At 34.8% G+C, this 22,749-nt stretch overlaps 1 protein-coding gene across 1 annotated transcript in view; it reads right to left on the bottom strand.

Annotated features, from left to right (window-relative positions):
- Positions 1-22,749, bottom strand: part of LOC129265311 (nesprin-1-like) — a 111,626-nt gene that overhangs the window by 64,733 nt on the left and 24,144 nt on the right. The window contains exons 11-40 of the mRNA XM_064102408.1: positions 22,575-22,726; positions 21,256-21,388; positions 20,716-20,812; positions 20,009-20,214; positions 19,339-19,500; positions 18,460-18,615; positions 17,506-17,654; positions 17,077-17,245; positions 16,072-16,215; positions 15,144-15,311; positions 14,516-14,650; positions 13,837-13,998; positions 13,007-13,230; positions 12,446-12,551; positions 11,611-11,931; positions 10,955-11,131; positions 10,349-10,495; positions 9,738-9,913; positions 9,141-9,282; positions 8,278-8,610; positions 7,430-7,720; positions 6,685-7,005; positions 5,945-6,171; positions 5,330-5,768; positions 4,795-4,905; positions 4,144-4,353; positions 3,168-3,518; positions 2,070-2,213; positions 1,479-1,652; positions 935-1,099 (exon numbers count right to left, since the gene is read on the bottom strand). Coding sequence (XP_063958478.1) covers positions 935-1,099; positions 1,479-1,652; positions 2,070-2,213; positions 3,168-3,518; positions 4,144-4,353; positions 4,795-4,905; positions 5,330-5,768; positions 5,945-6,171; positions 6,685-7,005; positions 7,430-7,720; positions 8,278-8,610; positions 9,141-9,282; positions 9,738-9,913; positions 10,349-10,495; positions 10,955-11,131; positions 11,611-11,931; positions 12,446-12,551; positions 13,007-13,230; positions 13,837-13,998; positions 14,516-14,650; positions 15,144-15,311; positions 16,072-16,215; positions 17,077-17,245; positions 17,506-17,654; positions 18,460-18,615; positions 19,339-19,500; positions 20,009-20,214; positions 20,716-20,812; positions 21,256-21,388; positions 22,575-22,726 — 5,892 coding nt within the window. The remainder of the gene's footprint in view (positions 1-934; positions 1,100-1,478; positions 1,653-2,069; positions 2,214-3,167; positions 3,519-4,143; positions 4,354-4,794; positions 4,906-5,329; positions 5,769-5,944; positions 6,172-6,684; positions 7,006-7,429; positions 7,721-8,277; positions 8,611-9,140; positions 9,283-9,737; positions 9,914-10,348; positions 10,496-10,954; positions 11,132-11,610; positions 11,932-12,445; positions 12,552-13,006; positions 13,231-13,836; positions 13,999-14,515; positions 14,651-15,143; positions 15,312-16,071; positions 16,216-17,076; positions 17,246-17,505; positions 17,655-18,459; positions 18,616-19,338; positions 19,501-20,008; positions 20,215-20,715; positions 20,813-21,255; positions 21,389-22,574; positions 22,727-22,749) is intronic.

The raw sequence follows: 22,749 nt of genomic DNA, 5'->3' as shown, positions 1-22,749 counted from the left end.
GATAGATCCTTGACAGCTGATTGGATGAAAGCGTGTCACGTGACATTCAGAGGAATCAGCTATAGCACACTAAGATATGCTAGCCGTGCTATAGTCTACTATTGCACGCTCGTGCTATAGTCGACTATAGCACGCTGAAGTAAATGAGCCAGCACTGCAAGAACCCTGGGCACACTGAACCCATGGTCATGCCCCGTACACGTTAAGTGAATACGCGCATACGTAATCACGTTTTCGTATCTCTGACCGATGTACGTAGCACTGCGCATACACGTTGCTAGGCTGAACACAATGCGCGTACGTACGTTGCTAAGCAAATTATTCCCAGGGTACGGCCGCGTACCTTCTGGATTTCCTTCTGGGTTTTATGGAATTCTTTCACAAATTGGACTTCATGGATCTATGTTGAAAATACTTGACTCTCCTGGGATTACTGGAGTAAATCTACTGACGCTCAAAAGACAACATTGTAAGCAAAATAAGACCTAACGCGCGTTAGTCATAGACTAGACCTATAGATCTAGCCTATCTAGATCTAGTCCAAAGTGTAAGCTATCGGTGTTGTATAAAACAAATATTCAATGTTGTATTCGTGCGACGTTCCGAATATTACATTCGTTGCAAGTTGAAACAGCCTATTCAACTCCGCTTCGCGTCGTTGAATAGACTGTTTCAATATTCAGAACGATCGCACTCATCAACATTGAATATTTGTTTACTATTGGTCGCTTCAATATAAAAACAGTGGTGGCAGTGGGATATAAACCCATACAATAAACATGACTTATGACTGAACTCTTTTGTTACTAACAATGTGGCAGCGGTGGGATACATCAACAAGTAAACCAATACCAATCACTAACATACCTTACTTTGATATTTTGACAAGTAAAAAAAAAACAATTAGGTACAGAATTCATTTAATGATACTTGCCTGTGTGCAAGATTCCAGTGATATCTGATACTGGTTGTTGACTGAATCAAGGTCCTTCATTATTGATGCTGTATTAGCTTTGGGGAACCTCTCCTTTAAAGAATTCACCTGCTGAAACAATCCATCAATAACTGCTCTTTTACCAACAACTTCCGTTTTGATATCCTGTAATATGAAAAAAAAGGTAAACATTCATAGTCAAATTTTGTAAGAAACTGAAAATATAATAGACTTATAACAGAGAGAATTATCACAGAGGTTTTCTAAAGCACAGTAAGTAAACTTAATTTTTTTCAATATTTTTTTAGCAACAGAAAATGAAAAATAAAAATTCATATTCACCTTGTAAATGCAGATTGAAAACGAAATCATTAGTTACATGAGAATTTCACAGGAGACAATTATCATTCTCTTGGTACATAGTATTATGAAAATTTGAATTTTGAAAAAGTGATAGGATAGTACAGGAAGACTCGTTATCATTTGAATATAAAGAATATGGCATAATATTTAAATTGAAACATTTGTATGATAAAATCCTCACCTGACACTGTTTATAATTAGACACAAGTTGATCCCCATCCAGGGAGGTATCATTGCAACTTTTAACAGCAGTCTCTTGGTCCTGTAACCATGACAACAGCTCAGATAGCTGTGTTCTCAGAGCACCAACTTGAGATGTGAATTCACTTAGGTTGCTTTCAGTTTCAAGAGCAGTCTGAATATGATTTAAAAAATAATGATTAAAAAAATCAATAATTCTAGTTATTAAGTGAAGGTTTATTTTTAATGTTGATTTATCAAGCAAGGCACATGAAGATAAATTGAATTCATGATGCTAGATTTTATCCCATCTTATTCATATCTTCAGGAGAGGATTCAAGTTTCCACATAAAACATCAACGTTTTCACTGAAATAGAAATATAAAGAGTGTTAACTTATTGTATGACAAACTTGATTTCTCTTTTCTTCTTCCTTGGAATACATACATCTTTGCTCTGGCAGTCATAAGTTATAGTTTTAAGATCTGATTGGCTGATATGCCCATTTTCTTATTGCTACTGAGTCTGAGAAATGTACATCAATGTCTTGTTAAATGATGATTATTTTGTCATAAAAAGGAAATCAACAAACCTGTTTTGCTTGGACAAAGTCTGCTTCAACTTTCTTGAAGGTTTCTTCAACTTCAGGGATTGTTTGATCAGGGTTGAATGACTTCAGTTCAGCAAGGCTGGCAGCAAGAAGCTGAAGCTCATTTTCACGATCTACTGCTTCATCCTAATAACAAAAAAGGTATCAGATAAAAAAATTGATAACTGCAAACAGCTCTTCTTTTGAAAAGTACCTCTCCTTTTACTTCTTTCTCTCTCTCAGTGCCACATCATTTAACTTTGGCAATCATGCTGTTCCATAACCACTGGCGCCAACCTGTTTATATGAGCAATACACTCAGTTCTTTAAAACTCCTCTCTCTTCTCACCAATATTTGCAGACTGTTAGTCTAAAATGTATCTCCCCCATCCTCCTCCTTTCTTTATTTTTCCCTATAAAGGTAATGAGTGCAAATGTATACTTCACTAAACTTGAGAAGGTTACTCAATGAAATATACCACTCAGGATGTCATGTACTAGAAAGGAATCCAAGTCCATGAAATCAACAAGAAATCAACTCTCAAAGATGAAATGTACTTGCAAGGAATCTAGTTTCACGAAATTAACTTGAAATTTACATTACAGCCATCTGCCATAATTTCAACCTGTCAATCAAAAGGTGAAATTAACTCTCAAGCGGATGAAATTGAAAAGTAAGATATTTCTGGGTCCAATGAAATCTACATCCAACTTGTAAACAAGGAGGAATCTGGGTTATATTTTGACCCTTGATTTATAATCAGTTACAAGTTATTGTAAGCAGTGCGTTATTCCTTGAATGATCATGAAAATTTTATCTGTGTTCTGAATTTTTAGTAGTAAAGTTGTTTGAAATTATAAGGTCTGCGTGTAGATGGTTAATTGGCTATACATGTACCTTAAAAATATATATTTTTTTTTTAATGTGCAATGTATTCACAGTTTGGAGGCCTCTCTGAGGAGCATCGTTATGAAATTATTATAATTTTCCCCAAAGTTCAACTACAGTACAATCAGTGATGGAGAAAAAGATATGGGACTGGGGAGTGAGGGGCCAGTCTGTCCGTGTATAAAAGAGTTAAAGATCTAAAATCACTTTACCTTGAACTGCTGGAGTTTGACTTGGACTTCATCTCCCTCGCTGTCATCCATGTTACCAGATATCTGATCAAGATTCACCTTGGAAGCACCCAACCATGAATGGAGTACCTTCTCTCGTTCCATCACCGACTCCCACAACACCCTCCCTCTTCTCAGCTTCATCAACCTCTCCTCCAGTAAGGCTGATACCTCATCCAATTTCCCTGGTAACTCTTGAGACTGTTCTAGCATTGCAGGTTTTGCTGGAGATGAGGTTGCCGTGATTGTTGGCAGGAGATTCATGATCTGATTGGCTGATTCTGCGTAACAGCTTGCTGGGTGTTTGGCAGTTTCAACATCTGATATGGCAGCCTTTTCATAAAGAAAGAACCAAAATCACTATTATTTCAGTGGTGCAGGGCTTCATAGCCTTTGATATCCTATTTTTGGCCTTGGTGCCCCTCCCAGTGGCCTTGAATATTTCTTAGCCCTTTTTTTATTTTTGCCATTTCTGCTGTACTATAGAAATGTGCCCCTATAAAAAAATAACTTTGCCCTAAAATATTGGAATTTAAGGCTAGAGATGGATCATTATACTAGTTTAGATAATCAACCTCAAATTAACAGCATATTCAGATTCCACCCCCCCCCCCTCTGGAATTAACTGTTAATTTTGTCTCATAATCTGTAATACTTTGTTAAGAAATGCCACTAAAAACTTTTAAACGTCTTTCTCTTTTTATGTTGTTTTATTATGCAACATGCTGCATTTTTCAAACTTTATTGACAATGTAATTTTTTCATTTGCATCATGACCGTTCATGACATTCATTTCTCTAACATTGTCTGAAAACCAAATGAATTCATATACAATTGATTGATAACCAATACAGTATACCACTATCCAGTATCATAATTAGTATTTAAGATTTATAGGTTATATTATCTCACTTGTTTGACTAAATCATAATATCTAATACTAATAGTGTATCCTTACCTCATGTGATTTGAGTAGTTTTTCTGTTTCTTCTTTATTACTACATTTGATCGGTTCTTGGCACACATCTTGTGCCTTTTCTAGAGCCGAATGTAACTTTGTATGTGATTGGTCAATATCTTTCCAGAGTTTCGCTGCAGTATGAGCACATTCGGTTGCCATGGTAACTCTTTCATCCATCTTGCTCCAATCCTCCCTCAATCCATCAACCTGCAAAAAAAAACAAATATTTTCTTTTTGTCGAATTCAAGAATAATCATTCTTAAAAGGATTTTACTAAATGACACACCAATAACCTACACACAAAGATAGCAAAAGATACATTATGCCTGGCTCTTATAATATTCTTGGTTTAATGACACAGTAACAGACTACAGAATATGCACCACTGATAATAACATTAAGCAATTTATGCAATCAGATGAAACAATCTTCTCATGATATGGATTTGAATTTATTCAAATTATATACAGTATATAATAATGTAGATGCACCTATAGGCTTATCATATTTCAAAATCTTAAAATGAATAAATTGAAAATAATTTAGATTTACAAAACAAGACTGTATACTCTCAAATGCATTTTCATAGTAATATACAAATTACAGGCAGCATTAACATCAAAGATACATTATGAAGATTGTGGTCACCTTTGGTTCAATGTTTGGAATGAGTTTAGGATCTTCTTCCATGAGTTCCACTCCCAATCTTGTCAATCGATCGAGGTCCGTTTTATTTCTAGCCAACTCAGTCTGAGATTCCTGTGAATACAATAGTACAGGTGTATTTACTCATAAGTTTTAGATTTTTCAGTGAATTGTTGCGGATTTTATCAGAGTTTGAAAATGGTCACCTGAATACTCAATCCAATTATTCTCCTGATTATCTTAAAAATGATGTACCTATCACTTAGTTCAACCTAATATCTGAAACAGTGTGAGGAAAAGAAAATTGTATTTGATGAAATATTACGCTCATTAAATGAATTAGGAGTAGTGATAAGAAGTTATCTTGTCTATAGTCTTCCACAAAATTGGCAGAGAAGAAGAAGACAGGTACAAGGTTTCATTAACACAACTAATATTTTTACCAAGTATGATACAGGACATCTATATTGGTTTAATACTATTTACATTTTTGAAATAGTAATATACATTGTTAACGACATAATGCAAAAGCTTGTACCTCAAAAATCTGAGCAATCGGAGCAAGATCACTCAGTTGTCCAACATCTTTCATTGTGGTTATTGTCCTCTCCAGATCTCCTAGACACTGTTGGAGATTCTTCTGCTTCGCCTCAAACTCCTTCAGCTTCCTCTGGATATTGGCCATCTTGTCCAGTCTTGACCGAAGTTCCTTGGTCAGGTGTGAGTGAGTGGACACCATCTGACCATGATCCAAACTGGCAAGAGTCTTGGTTGTCTGTTTGGGCTGATTCTGGGGGTCTTGGCCTGCAGGAGGTCTGATAGTGAGCTGTGAGTCTTTGGCAAGTTGGTCCATATCTTGAGTCTTATGCTTCCACTCCTCTAGGACTGGCTCTACAGCTTCAAGATGCTCAAGCTTCTGAAGAAGTTCAGAATCAGTTACATCTTCCTTGTCAAGAACAGGCTTAGCTTCTTGAAATCTACAGGGATGGGAATAATATCAATGACAGTCTCATGATAAATCTAAATGCACATAAAGATGTTTGGCTTCTTTCAGAGTCTTATATATAGTAACATGAAGTTATCTCATTTTTGTTTATCAAATCTGGTGACTATATGCATAAAGAACTGTGGCAATAATAAATTGTGTCAGTACCTTCCAAGAACTTGATACTGGATCTCCTCAAACTGTATGAAGAACTCTATGTAGGTGATTCTCTTTGAGACAATCTCCTGTATCTTCTCCAGTTTCTTGTTTAGACCGGTCACTTGGTGGGAGTAGGTCAGAGTTTCACCAGAGTCACAATGCTTGCAGATGGGTTCCAGGTCAGACTCCAAGGATTTCAAGTCTTGAGATGCTTCGGCAAGGACAGAGTCTTGTTTCTGGAGAAAAACATCAAGACATTATATTCTTATGCTTACAATATATAATTTTTTCACTTATTACACACAAAGATTGACTCCTTTTTGGACTTGTCATATTCTGGAATTCCTTCCTGCCAGTTCCAACTTACATCTTGGTGAGGACTGGCAAATACAGACTTTTACCTTGCTAAGGGAAAAAAGAACCATAATGGTGGGACTGAAATATGGACCAAGAGACTGATGCTGGGTGACAAAACCACTGGACCAGAGGGGTGTTTCATGAAAGGACTTGTCAGATGTTTTATCCAACAAGTCTTGTGTTATCAGACAGATACCATGGTAAGAAGTATTTCTTAGCCAATCACAATCTAGGAAAGTTGTCAGATCTGACAACTTGTCAGATGGCAAATGTTGATGAAATGCTCCCTAGGACACCCCTTCATGAGATGGGACTTGTTTTTATGATCATGCATTAAAAAAAAATAATAATAATAATAATATCTATTAATGTTTGAATTATTAATATCAAACCTCAATTGCAGGAAGGCAGCTTTTCAATTCATCTCTTCCCAATTCTTTCTGCTCATCTACCACTGCTTCCTGCTGATGAAGCACGTCTTCAAGAGCTCCCATGCTGTCTCTAAACCTCTTTCTCTGAGCCAGGACTTCATCTAGTATTGACACACCAGTGCTCTGCAATGCCAGCAGTCTGTTATACTCAGAGGACACATGGTTTGCTTCGGTTCCCAATCTCTCCTTGCCCACTGGGGAACAGTACTGATTAAGGGTTTGAGTCAAAGTCAAGACCTCGTTTATTTTGGCATTCTGACTTTGGCACTCATCTTTCATGTCCTGTAAAGAAGCAAACAGAAATGAAAGAAACAATGTATCTATACTAACCTGAAAAGAGCTGGAAGTACCATAACAAAAGGTATTTTATAATATTTCTTCTCAAAATTGTCATATTGGCCCATGAACAATCGCATTGTGAAAGTTTTTAATTATCAATTGTCAGAAGGCAAATAAATAGGTAGGCAGATTCAGATAGACCAATCATCACCTGTTGAATCCGAAATTCTGTATACTAAGCATACACAGGTCAATCTTAATTTCAATCTTCATGTACTTCTTCACCTGTATCCATAATGCTTCACAATCATAAATAACCCAACCATGATAACAATAGTTTTGCTTTGCTTTCCTCTGGTGAAAAACGTTCTATGAATCTAACTATCATTTTTTTAATCATTATTACTAGTATTAAAATAAATTCTACCTGTAAAAGATGATGTCTTTCACTGAGTTGTTCCGTGTTTCCGACAACCTCGGCACACTCTTTCTCCAACCTCCTGCCCATATCCTCCATCCAGGTCCCTGTCTCCTTAGATAGACCATGGTACTCCTCCCACAAGGATCCTAGCTTCTCAATCTGGGCAAGGCTCTTACTGATTGCATCATCCAGGGTGTTCCATCTGTGTTCTAACTCGTCATCATCACTAGATTCTGGCCTGCATTCTCTGATTGTCAGCATAATGGCTTGCTTCTCAGTGAACTGTTCTCTTAAATTCTTTGGAGTAATATATAAGCAAAATAGAAATTATCAAATATTATTGGTTGATTCTAATTTCCCTCCCCATACATAAATATTTCTCACATATCCACTTCTTTCGATTGATCATTAAATGGTACATTGTAATAACTGAAAAGTATTAATTACAACTGAATTGTTGTTAAAATATTAACATATTACTGATCATACTGCATATTCAAACCATATGCACCAAAGAATACATAAAACACAGACACACATACATAAAATAATCCACTGGAAGAGAGCAAGGAGTCATTTTTTTAATTGAGGCACTGGAGCAAAGAGGGCCAATGAACAAAGAAAATGGAAAGGAAGGACAAGAAAGGTAGAGCACTTTGGAATGAATGTATGTTTCTATATTCTATATAAACTACCAATCACTATGAATTATTTATAATGATGTGATTGTAATAATAGGGGTCATATATATCTTTCAAAAAATGTAAATTACCAGCTGGTTAATATAACATTTTAACTGGAGCTAGTTTCCTTGTGGCTCTCCGTGGTAACAAGGAATGAAAATTATATCTTACCTGAACCTGATCTTTACACTGCTGCACATCTTGAGCTGAATCGCAGGGCTCCTCTGAGACAGCCTTCAGTCTCCTTTCTGCTTCAGTCAGCCACCCTGACAGCTCCTGGACAGACCTTTGGTACAGATTCCACTTGGACACCTGGTCAGACAGGGAAAGATCAAGAGCCTTGGCCCTGTCAGAGAGCTCTTCCCATTGGCTGCGGAGACTGGTGACATCAGACTCCAGGACGAGAACAGCCACAGAGCGAGGGTAAGAAGAGATCAGCTCTTGAAGACACTTTTCAAGGTCTTCAAAGCTTGGGTACTTGGCACTTATATCAGCCAATAGGTCCTGTTGATAGGAAGTGGTAAAGAATGCCTTTAAGTTATACAAAATTGAATTCGATAGCATGTAGTTTTCCTAAATCTAATGATTACTCACCCTCCAAGTTTGAATCAATTCTCATGTGAAATGAAAGATGATATCATAAACACATATATGCAAAAGTTGCAATCTTAACTTTGATATATAAAGGTAAAAGTTATTATCAGAATTTTCAAAATTGGATTTGCCATAATGCTGTTATTTTTTGTTTGGTATGAACCATTTTTCAAACATGGAATGAGATGAAAATATGAGGATACAATATCTGCAAAAGCTTTCTGACATAGGGTACTCGTAAAAAATTCTATTTTGGGGACAAGCATTCAAAGGGTCTTTACTTTAGAAGAATGTTTTTATTATTGTTCCTTCTCTTTCAATTTTATGGAAGGCCAAATAGGTACACTTCCAATGCTCTTTACACAGAGACCATAAAGCCCTCAATAGCATACGTTCCTGTTTTAAAAATGATAAATATATGCAATCCAATTATGCCTTACCTTAGCAGTGGAGTATATCTGATCAGGGGTCTCGTGAGATGTTTCTACTTCATCAAGTTTGTTTCTATATGCCTCCAACCATTCTACAAACTCAGATTTTCTAGAGTCAAGACTATCCCAGTCATCTGACAGTTTGTTAAGGCTGCATACATAAAAAGATCCAAGTTGAATTAGTCAATAAAATGTTCAATGTGGAAAAAATGAATGCACAAAATTACAGACTATATGATGACTATGCTGGTACCTTACCTTAGATTCTTCCTTGATAATTTATAAAGAGATAAGTATTTCTTGCATAGTGTATGCACTGCTTGCAGTTTGATTACGTTTGTATAATTTAAAATGCTTTAAGTTTAACTGTTCATGCTAAATACTTGCCATGCGATTGCACACCTATCTCTCTATCTCTCCCTTTCTGTATTTACCTTTCCTTGTCTTGCTGTTAACTATTTTTCTCCCAAATAAATTTCTCGCTCTCTCTCTTGTTCTCAGATCTCTTCCATCTTTTATTGCCCCTCCTCTCCTGTAGCAAATTCTTCCATTTATCCTTCTCTCCTTAATTTCATTTCTTATGATAATCTTTTTTTTTAACATTACCTTGCTAGTCTCCTATCAAGCTCCTGTTTGATATTTGTACACTTGGCCTGCCTGTCAATGATGTCCTTATGAATAGTCTCACAAACAGGGGTAGGAGCTACAGGGGCGAGTTGCTCGGCAAGTTGGTCCAGCTTGGTAAGAATCGACTTACATCTCTCATTAGAGGTGGATATTTCCTATGAAAGAAAGTTAATAATTCAACCTATTGATTAACTCATAATATTCATAGTGTACCTAACACCAAATTATAAGATTAGGTTTTTTAATAATAGAGCTCTGCTCCATCATGGGCAATATTCTTTGCCAAAGTATACAGAAAAATGTATAAATGAGTCTAATTTCCCAGTATGATGACTTCAAGAATGATACATTAATCAAGTACAAAGCATTGTTAGACAGACTTTACATTCAATGATGAATACGGAAAGGTTATGTATTTTAATACTAGATAATTTCTTCTCTTTCATGGATTATACTTCTTGCAATAGTACCAAAAAATGCATAAATGACTCTATTTCCATTGCATGGTGCCTTCAAAAGTATTAGACAATCTGAGAAATAGACCGATATTTGTAGACCAAGTGGATTTAAAGCAGACAAATAGCACTTACCTGACAGCTGGAAACCTCTTCTTGTACAATTTGTTTGCCAGGAGTAGGGGGAGGAAGTGGTTTACTGATCTCAGCTTCACAATCACATGTCATGTCATCAAAATGCTTCTTCTCTTCCTCGTACTTGGGAAACACCATAGAACATTCCTGTTGAATAAATAATGATAATAATAATACATGAGATTTGTATAGATTTGATTTTGATTAGATGCTCAAGGCGCTTCAGAGCAGAACAACAAAAACTATTTACATATAATACATGTCTGTAAATTCACATTTATCAGAACACATGAAATAAATGAAACACACTGGATCTAATGACTAAGAAGTTCTCTCAGATTTATTCATGGATTTTTTTTCTCACAAACTGGCCTTGGGAAAAGTACGTTGTTAATTCTAGATTGCAAGAAATCATAATAAAGAATGATGGACAAAGACCAACTTCTACTACTCTAGCGATAGTCAATCCATACATCTACTGTCTTGTGGTAAAATTATTTGTGGTGCAGATGGGTGCCAGAAAGAAAAGCCAGTAACTCCAAAGATATACATAGGTATATTTCAATTTTTTAAAGCGATTTAAATCAAACTAAGTGGTGTGCTGACCTTGAGTTTGTGTGACTGCTGCTGAGTTTCTTCCTTTGTTTGAGTCCACTCTTTATCCAGTATGATGGTCAGCTCACTCACATACCTTGGACAGTCTGGCTCTTTCTGAAGTGATTGACCATTCTGGAGTTGTTCGTCAACTTTTGGTTTTAATCCCTTCATTGTATCCTCCAAAGCCTGTAATCAACAATAAAAAACTTGTAATAGTATTTCCTAAAAAATACCATAAAATATATTCACCTCCATAAATCATATTAAACATTTTAAATATATTTGGGTAAAGCAATAAAACTAGTAGTTACAAGTACGTCTTAGTTTTCCTGATTATAAAAGTTTGGAGTACTAAAATATCATACTTGATCCATTATGGCACAACAGTCAGTTCAATTGTGACAAAATGGTGGAAGACACAATACAATAAGATCATTGGGATGGGACCATATTCCCGCAAGATAAAGAAGGAATACAAAATAATAATTCCATCAATCAATCTAGGGTAATGGCATCACAATGATATTGATTAGAAGATAAAACTGTGAAACTTTTTTCCCATCAAGGAATCAAAAATGCTTGTGTGTCCATAACTAAAATAATTTCTTTCAAGTATGGGCCTACAAACTGAACTGTTAACCAGTATAGATGAGTGCCATACATACCTCCTGCCTCTTACAACACTCTTCCAATGATGGGACATCACACCAGGTGCTAGTTTCTCTCACTTGCTTGCTGACATCATCCAATTCACTCCTAAGAACCTGACTGCCATCCCTGTACTCCAGCCATATCTTCTTTGAAGACACCTTACTGGAAGCATTCTCTAGTGATGCCTTTGTGGCAACGAGATCGGAAGACACGGTATCCAACCTGCTTCGCTGCTCCTGGGCCTTTTCTTTTGGGATGTCTTCACTCAGATCTGCTAAATCACCTTGAAGCTGGCGAAGTATGTCTTGGGAGATGAGACTGGCATCAAGAAAGTCCTGCAAACAAAGAATTAAATAGACAAGTTTTGTACATGATAACAAAATTACTTAAGCTATTAAAAATCTATAAAATCAAACTAATAAACTTCAACTATAAAGAGGGTACAGATTTGGGTAATTGCAGCTTGAATCTTTGCAAAAAGCATTGTAAGCAGGGATTTGTATAGAAGGAAACTTCAGCATGCGAGAAATATCAATCTTGTGTCAGCTTCATTTACTAAGACATTATCTTGACAAAATAACCTATGCTGTGACAATTTTGTGGATGCAAAAGGTTTCAGTCTTCTATTATTTCACACATATCACTAGTCTTGTGGTTTTCTATTTTCAAAACTGAGCACTTAACTCCTGAGATCATTACTACTGTACTTGCAATAGATATCACTTTCTACTCATCCACAGAAAAAGTGTGAATTCAATGGCACAAACAAACCCCACAATTTTAAAACAAGCATATAACCTTCAGTTTCCCTAATTGTTTTTATGAATTTTTCTTGAGAATGAATTCTACCTGAATACTAGATGCAGCTTGTTCTGTATCATCTACAGTATCAGCGTCTTCTAAAGCCTGTAAAGTAAATCTCATTGCATCGGTGCACGTTGTGACTCTCCCAATACTGAAAAAAGAATATGATCAAGTAACACATTGAAAACTATTCCTTATTTTGTAATGTCCCTATACAAGTTGTTGAAAAACACCACCGATTCCTAGGCGGACTTTAAAAACCTTAAACTTATAGTTCAAAGTGCACAGATATTGGTAATATAATAGAACAATAAGATTAAATTCATTCATTACTCAGTCAGTCAGTTAGTTAGTGAGTCAGTCATTCATTCATTGAATATTCATCCATTAAATTAATCTTAAGAACAGTAATACTTAATGTAGACAAAAAATTTAGAAAAAAATGCCTTAGATCAAATTTTCATTGTTTGGTACAAATAAAGTAAATATTAGTAGCATGGCAAAAATTTGGTCCATTTTACTTCAATTCTGTGACAGGTATGGGTAAAAGTATTCATATAGTTTATGAATGATAATTAAGTGTCCTTAGAGAAGTAAATATCTTACTCTTCTTCATACTGCCTCCATCTCTTTGGTGCTTGGCTTAGTCTGTTCTCTAGACCTTCAGCTCCTTCTAGTACTTGTTCATATCTCCGCTGGTTTTGAGCAAAGACTTGGGCCATCTGTGCAGCCTGTTGAGGGTTCATCCTAGCCATCTGAGATTGCAAGGTATCCAGGACATGCATCTTACCAGCGAGGGCTGTCAACAAGTGAGAGTCTTGGAAGAACTCCTGTACCATAATGAAACAACATGGATACCAATATCTTTACAAAATTTGTTTTAAAAAAGATCACCAGTAAAGTTGTTTATTACTGATACCATCTTGTCATCCCTCCAAACTTGATATTATGGATGTAGGTTTGTCTGATATAAATCTAATGTTATTACATAATCAGATCCTATCATAATGTACTCAAATGTTGCACCCAAATCATCCATGCTTTTTAGTGGCAGCGGTGGGATTATGTCTTTTCACACATTTGCATGTAAACGGGTTCCCTTAACCATGGTTAAGATTTCAATGTTGACGCCGTTGCCATCGGGAAAACGGCGCCTATAGTCTCGCTCTGCAGGCGAGACAAAAATCATCAGAATAATAAGTTTATAATTATGAAGACTGCAACCTAAAAGAAAAATACAAACAGGCTACTTTCATATACAATGACTATGTGAGTTTTGACCCTGTATCCCACAAGTCACTCCTTATAAGATAAAGGAACCAAGTTTGAAGTTGATCTGTTGAACAATTACCAAGTATTGTCCAAGAATGAAAACAGGATAGACTACCTGAATACATGGTGGGAACATAACAAACCAAAGGCGGAAAGAGACCTACCTGATGTTCCTGGAGAACTTTCTCGAGAGGTTGATCTGCTTTCAAGGCTTGTCTCTCAAGATCAAGTTGTTTCTCAGCAGCATCAAATTGATCTTTGAGCTGAATGCAAACATCTTCAAACTGCAATTCATTTGCTCTCCTTTGGGCTTCCTTGTGAACAGTCTATGTGACAAATGATCAGAATATTCCAAACAATTTGTGTGAAAATGAAATTGGTTTTATAGCAACTCATTGATAATTACTTTACGAATCTAGTCTCAATTCTTTTTGTGGATTAAAACTAGAATCTGTATAGGAATGGAACAGAATGGAATAGAGAAGGAATAATTCCTAAAGGGTAGTATTCTGTAATAAATTTTTCAAATGTTCAGCTTCTAGCTAGAAATTACCAAAATGCTGAATTTTAGGAAGATATAAATAAAAATAAATAATGACAAGAATAATAATAATGACAGAGATGATGATGAAAATGACAATGATGATGATGATAATAACAAAAATAATAACATCACTAATGATAATAATAATAATAATATCATAAATTCCTACTTCCATTTAAAACAATGCTCAAGGCACTCAAAAGGAAGAAAGAAAACACAGAAAAGACGAAAAAAATAGAAAAGAATATTGAAACACTATTACATTAAATGTAGCATGCAATGAATAAATGTTGACAAACCTGATATCTCTCTTGAAGTATATTCATCCTAGTCTCTACCTCCTTCCTGTTATCAGCTGGTAAAGCATGGAATAGAGTCTGGCAGACTTCTAAGAACTTTGTCATCACTTGGGGTTCGGCATCCTCAAACATAACCTTCAAACAACAATTGACAAGTATATTATTGGTACAAAGTTTGGTACCACAAAATCTATCAAATATAGGTGAGTACAGCTAGCTATTGTGAAACTTTTTTTTCATTCTGGTCAATTGCTTTGGGAAGTGCAGGTCAAAAATCTTCAGGATGTCCATTCGCAGAGCTACTTTAAGCACAACATTTGTAAAATAATAAACCATCAATATTTAGAGAGGGCTGCATTATCTCTTCTAAAGAATCATAGTACAGGCACGCAATTCATTTTCACTGTTGCTAAATTTTCATATATTTCTTTCAATCATTCAACGAATAGGATATAATGTTCTTGATGAAACATAAGATTGAATATACTCTACAATTTCCTTTTATTTCTTCATTTTTTCCACTCAAATGCCATAATTTTAATAGTTGTGTTCGAAAATCAGACTCCTTCCTCAAAGTAAAAAATGATTGGGATGTCTAAGAAAGGTTCCCCAGATTGTATATCCTTACCTTATGTTTTTCCATTTGTTGCCTTGGTGTACCCTGTCTAACCTGTAGTTCTTTCTCAGCCAATGTCAGCCAATTCTTCAACTCTGCCTCATGAGCTTTAAATCTAGACCAGCTATCCATGTCTATTGAGACCTGGCTCTCAAAATTTGCTTCTTTCCTCAGACAGTCCTGTACATTAACAATAATATCCATATATGAATTAACATTCATATCAATACACTGATACAATTAACTTATCCAGCATGTAAATCATTTATGTTGAACCAATTGCAATGTTTTGAAAGTCCTTAATATTCAAAATAATCTACTTTACCTAGAGGTTGTGATTTTATATTTGAGGCCTTCAATATTCTATTCTAGCACTTAAAGTTTTCTTCACATCCTTTCCTTTTTGTAAAATTATCAATATCCCTACATGCCATAAAAGTTGCACATACATGTACATTGTCATCTAAATGCTTTTGTATTCTTTGTCTTTGAAAATTATCAAACCTATTTCAAGAAGTCATGAAGCATGACTTTAACTTATATCAATGCAGATACCCCCACCCCCTCCCTGAAACGAAAAGAATCATAATCATCATCATCATCATTAAAATTATCATTATCATCATCATCATCATCATCATCATAATCATCACCATAATAATAATAACAATAATAATAATAATAATAACAATAATAATAACAGAAATAATAATCATAATACTAATAACAATAAAAAATTGAATAGATATAACTATTTACAATTGAGTGCACCCATTCTCCTTGATTTTTTTTTATTTGGTCATCCTAGAACACAGCAAATGTCTTCCTTTGTATTATTTTAAAAACTTGTCTTCTCTCACTTGTGTTCTTCCTTTTCTGTAAAATCAAAGGTGACTGATACTCATCATTTAAAAGATTATGAGATAGTTATGATACATACCTCCACTCTGATATTGAGGGTTGATACTTGAGACTCCATGATGGTGGTATCAATGTAGGTACATTTCATGTTGATGATGTAAGTTACAATGTGACCTTTCTCCTTCAGTTTGACCTGAACAAGAGGTGCCTTGGCAAAGTGGTCCTAAATTTAATAAAAACAAAACAGGATTAATTTAGATATGTGTTTCATATCTTATTTTATCAAGTATATCCTAAGTTGGTCCTTGACAATTACAATATCTGAAGATTTTTAGAAATCATAAGGATATAAGATTTTTAGAAATCATAAGGACAGAAGATTTTTTTTTTACAATTACAATATCTGAAGATTTTTAGAAATCATGGGAATATTCTTTAGATAATCATAAAATTATATTGATTTACAACAATTATGAAACCATTCCAGCATTCCTGAAAAGGCAGCCCTGCAAGATGATAAAAGCATCCAGAAATAACTGCAAGGAATGACTCCGAGCCATGTTCTGCAGGGGGAATCCAACTTCTTGCTTTTCATAGTCTTCCTATTTCATCGTAAAAAATACACTGATGATGGATGCAGGAATGCTGCAGAAAAAGACACTGAACAGGATTCTTCCTCAAATACATGGCACAGACTTTGGTCGGGTGCCTTATGAAACTAATAGAGCATTGCAAGGACCTTGTATTCATTGCCAAATCAAAACCAATTACAGGTACTTTGACTAAATTCAAAGCTTGACTTGATTTGCATTTAATTGTAACTCAACTTTCAAGCATAATTATGCTTGATTTTAGGACTTACACTTGATTTTCAATTGAATGTAAAGTTTCTTTCAATGCCTAAAACAATGAGTAAAAAAAATTTACAAGTATATACAGGATAATTAAAGAAAATGCTGTCCCACAAGCCTCAAGGGTTGTGATGAATAATGTTGAGTAATCTTCACTTCAAATTACAAAAAAAATTATGACAAACCTATCTGTTAAATTATAAAAGAAAACTTAACAATAAAAATGGACTTACTTTGTGCTTTTTAAGTGTGATGTTCATAGTTGAAACATGTTTGGTTGGTTCATTAAGAAGTCTTTCTGCTTCTTGGATCCAATCTTGTACTGCTCCCATTCCATCTTCAAACTGACCCATCAGTTTCAGAATCTCACCAATCACTCTCTTCCTCTCAGGCATTGATTCCCTATTTTCAATAAAATCATTAGGATAGAAATAATTTTAATTCAAAATGTTTGCGTTTGCAATATACGCTGCACATCATTGAACATGGAGGATGCAATAACTGCAGACTCTTTCTGCCATAAATGTGCATAACAAGTTTTATTAGGTTTTTTAGCAATTTGGCACTTATTTCATACTAAAAAAATCATACATGTATACACATCGTGAAAATGGTGATGACTAATTCATGATTTGGAAAGAAATATGTGAAATATAACTTACTTGACATCTTTGAGATTTTCCTTGACGTGCCTGAGTGCAGCCAGTATTTGAGTTGCTTGTTGCTGAGAGCATGATTTAACCATCTCTTGGGCTAGCTCAGAGAGGTGTTTGAAGGAACGCTCTTGACCTGAGACCTCCCCGATTGCTTCCTGTTGGGTCAAAAAATTCTTAAATTCTAATTTTCTTACATACAAACATCTTATGCAATTTATGCATTTTCTGCAAATAAATATTTGATAAAAAAGCATAAAAGTTTACCTATAGGTTGTGGAATTTGTCTTCTAAATTAGCAGTGTCATGAATTTGTGCATTGCAGTATTTTTAAGAATAACATGTCATGATTGAAAGAAACTTCTGAATTGCACAGGGAGCAAGCAAGACAAGTCTTTATTTGATTTGAACTTTCCAAGAAAGCCTTCATCAGTCCATTCTACATTCCATGGTAGACTTTGAATGCGAGTCAGAGTAAAACCAAAGGAGCTAAAGTATTTGTTCCTATTTAATGGGGACTACCATATACTATGGTCCATTAATGGCTTGGTGTTAGAATCACTGCCTCGAAAGAAGTAGATTACAGATTGTAATACCGCTGGGTTCCAATGATTATTATCAGAACATGCATGTCAACTAAGTTACTGGGTGCAAGCTAGAAATGTCATTATGTTATTCAAACTTTCCACACAAGACTTTTACATTCCATAACTTTAATTTTAACTTTAACTTTTCCTTGAAAAAGAAATATCCATTAAGTCAAATTTCTCAGATATCTGGTGTCTGTTTCATAAAGCTTTCCATGAATATAAAAACAGCATTATTTGACATTCTTACCAATTTCCCTCATTCATGATGGATTAAATTGTTATCATTTATTGGCATTCATGCCAACATTAAACTAATGAGTACTGTATAACCTTTCAAAAATAAAGTTGATAGGCAAATTCATCTTGAACTTACATCCAATTGCCTCAGATTGGTGAGCAATGCCTCCTGCGTACAAGGTACAACCTTCTTAGAAGCCTGGGAAGAGAGTTCAAGCCATGAACTCACTGATGATAGTTCACTGTCAAACTCTTTCCTTATCTTGTCCCCTTCTGCAGTCTGCATATACATCTAAAAAAATAATATTATTAAACAAATCTATATTATAACTATAATTTTTTTTTTACTTCATCATCACCACCACAATCATCATCATCATCATCATTATAATAAACATTACTATATTGTAAATAGCACAAGTAGAAGCAGAAGTCATATTTTCGGACAAAAAAATAAGATCAAGCTATTAAATGTGTAAACATGCACTGAATTAGCCGCCCTTTCACACGGTTAAAAAATCATAATTTGAATGATGATTCAAGTGAAAAATAAGGCTAATGACAAATTTTTAGCACGTGTAAAACCAAACAATCACAAATTCAAATTCTACTCCGGAGGTGAATTCCAGATAAGTTTCACTCAAATTACGGTACAAATTTTCTGTGTGAAAGGTCTGATGATTCTAAAGACGATTGCAATCATCATTACAATGATGATTCAAGATTCACATGTCAAAAGGCCCTAAGTCTATCAATAAGTCAGTGCACAAATACCTTTCCCAAAGTATACAAATTACTAATAAATATAGAAGATGAAAAAGAGTTAACAAAGGTAAATAAACAAAGGCCTCTCTCTCAAGCAGGTTAATTGTGACACCATTATCTACAATCAGGCCATATTGATCATGAAAAGTTTCACAAACAATATCCATGAGAGTGAATTGTAATGAATTGCAAAGCTTCTTGGCTTTCCAAGTACCACAAGATTTCATATCAATCGAACCAATGTACGTACCTTTCCTTGACTGTATACTTGGTTCCATTTAGTGTTGAGTAGATTGAGTTGTTGCTGAACTTCTTGTGACACGTCTGGCTTGCAGGTCTCCACAAGGAAGTTTCCATGGTGATTCAATGCAGTGTATTTTGGAGTCATCTCATTTAGGTTGGCAAAAAATGCCTAGAGAATTTTTTGGAATAAAATGAAAAATAAAATCCCCCAAAATAAGAATTCAAGCAGAAAAACATTATTTCAATTGAAAGAGAGGTAGCAACTACTGTCCCTAAACTTTACATTGCTCACGTACAATATAGCAAAAGTTTATTTACAAGTACAAAACAGTTTTCCAATATCTGTAAACTTTTCCTTTTCCAAAAAAACATTGCAACTAACCAGTACATATTGTAGTAATGCATAAGATATAGAAATACTTTTTTAATAGGATAAATAATACATGGTATGGAAAATCAGTGTTTTGTTTACAAAATTATAATATGAAGAGCAACTCATGTACACATAAATTTCCAAACAGGAAAAATAGGAAAATCATAAAGAAAAATATCAATTAAATCAGTTAAAGTAGTCACTATTGGCATCCAATAGTTTTTTTTAATTTTTGTTATTCCCACAGGTTAAATTTGTTCCAGTTTGCAACAAGTTAAAATTCCATACACGAAAAGCTTCTTACCACTTTATTATCTTGAGTTCCATGGCTGATAATCCTCTCTGCTTCCTTTAACCAAGGTTGGAGGTCAATGACCTCTGACCTGTATGACCTCCAATTCTCAGTGACCTTCTCCAACATGGCTTTGACTGATGCTACTTCAACTGTCAAGTTCTTCTTTTTCAATTCCATATCAACAACAAATCGCTTGCAAACCTCTTTTTCCTCAGCTGTAGAATACATTTGAAAAAGAAATATTCTGGAATCAGTGACCAATATGCCAAACTGTCCTTTTGTCTTTCATTTTACTAATCTATACTTTTAAAGAGTAATCATCTATTTTTTTTAAACAGAACCCCACATTTCAATCAAATATTAAGTTGAACTGAATTTGATATTTTAAGATTTTTTTAATATAGAACATATCTACAATTTAAGTAGTATGTATGATATCAATAATTATATTTATATTTATGAGGCAACGATTATCTAGTTGCCAATTTAATGGCGCACTATATATTACCCCAGATGTAGCTCCAGCTGCTAAAGGCGCTTGGTGCATTCAAGTAATTAATCCTGCAAGGCACCCATTCACCTCACCTGGGATGAGTGCAGTATAATGTGGGTAAATTTCAGTGTGGGAATAATAATATAAAATCTTGAATCATGATTTTAAACTTGATTCCTAAGAAACCCACTTATTTCTGAGCATATCTTGAGAGAATTCTTACCATGTTTCAAATTGGCAACATATATTCCAGTGGCTTCCTCCAGTAATTTAAATGTCTGATCATACTGCTCAAAGAAGTTCTCAGAATCCACAAAATCCTGCATTATAAAAAGGTGATATATACAGTATAAGTGACAAAACAATATGAAATAGACTTTTGTGATTTTTGGGGATAATAGATAATTATCAATAACTCTTTCCTGTAACACCCAAAGTATCACATAACACAGGTGAATTTATCCCTATACCAAGGCAGCAACTATGATCAAAGTGTTCTCTTGTAACATACATGTACCTTCCTGTAATTATTATTTTGATCAAAGTGTTATTTTCTCTTGTAACATAATTCTTGTAATTATTATTTTTTCTCTCTCTGTAACTTTTCATATATATACCTTTGCATTCTTTTGGGGCTTTTTTACACTAAATGCAATAGCAGTAATGTTATTTTTGCAATATAGAACACATGCTAAAGCAAACCATACATAGAATAACATTGTATAATAAGAGTTTAATTGAACATATAAATTTGCTAGCTTACCACATAACTCTGCAGTAATCTTTTCACTTCTTGCGCATCCCCATATTTCACAGTCCATGTCTGAAGTTTCTTCTCTGCCATCACAACAAATGCCAGCAGACGATATTTAATTTCCTCGTATTCAAGGTGCCATCTGCAAGTAAGAGGGGATTACATTTAATATCCTATAATAATTATAAATACAAAACACCCAGTAATAACTATGAATGAATGACATTTTTCATGTTTTAAGAGATATCTCACATTATCATCTATATAGAGTGTTCTAGCGATGCTTTAAAAACGCATATTTTTGGTCTGCATCAATTGCCCGTGCAGCATCAGAATGTATCCCTAAAAAGGACCGAAATCTGACGAATATCCCATAGGCTCCTGTACAAAGTTAGCTATTGAATATGAGAGCTTATTCAACAGTTTAGGGCACAGGCGCGAATGCGTGAAATATACAATGCGTACAACAATGAAAGCAATGCGATGCGCAGCATAGAGCACAACTACGCTCCATGACGTCGTAATGAACTACATGCAAGTCGCATGTCAACGACCAAATATGATCCCATGAAGTGATAATGGCATAATGTGATAACTGATATTACTTGTTAAATCAAATTTCTCCCTCTTTTTTTTGGGGGGGGGGGTGGGATAAATGATAATTATATTGGATAGCGTTATTTCATGAAATACCAGAAATATTCCACTCGTTAGGGCCAATATTCCACTCATCTGCGATTCGTGGAATATTTTCCTGAACTCTTAGAATATTTCTTGTATTCCATTCTGAGCCATCCAATATAATATAAATATTTTTTCCATGGGTTGTTTGAACAAAAAGTTTTGCTTGGCATATCATTCTATATAGTGAGGGGGAAAATGATATTTCATTATACACTTTTGTATAATCAAATCAAAACTCTTGAAATAAAGATTTTGTTTGACAATCTATGATACATAACAATTAAATATATATATATCTCCTGTTAAAGTATCTGTGCAATTTCATGAGAAATAAAACATTTTTTAATACATTAATTAGATTTTGCAAGAGTGATCACGAATTTCCTTGTTGACCATAGTAGATTGCGAGACAAATGAATACCCCCTAGCGATTATTAATTAGATTGTCTCCAATTTGTCACATTTTGTTTGTGTACCTTCTTACTTCCCAATGTGCACAGTACTAGTGTCTGACTCAGGCAAAGATCCAGCAAAATTAGACACAACAGTTTAAAGGGGCCAACTATTGTGCACAATGCTGACCCTGAAATTGTATTTTATCCAACCTAGTTGGACCTGCCACTGTGACTCTATATTGTGTGTACCTGTGGGAATCCTTTGTTTCCATGACAACAATAAACCTCTCGGCCATACAATCAAGCATAGATTGTGGGATGTCTTGGCCATCCACCTTGATTCCTTGGAGGTGGATTCTAGTAAAGGACTGCTGAACGGAGTTGGCATCTTTGAAGTGATCCTAAAATAGTTAAGAAGATAATG

The sequence above is a fragment of the Lytechinus pictus genome, chromosome 7, assembly GCF_037042905.1.
Source record: "Lytechinus pictus isolate F3 Inbred chromosome 7, Lp3.0, whole genome shotgun sequence".
Lineage (NCBI taxonomy): Eukaryota > Metazoa > Echinodermata > Echinoidea > Temnopleuroida > Toxopneustidae > Lytechinus > Lytechinus pictus.
Note: the sequence above shows the minus strand (reverse complement) of the source record. Positions and strands in the feature narration are given on the sequence as shown.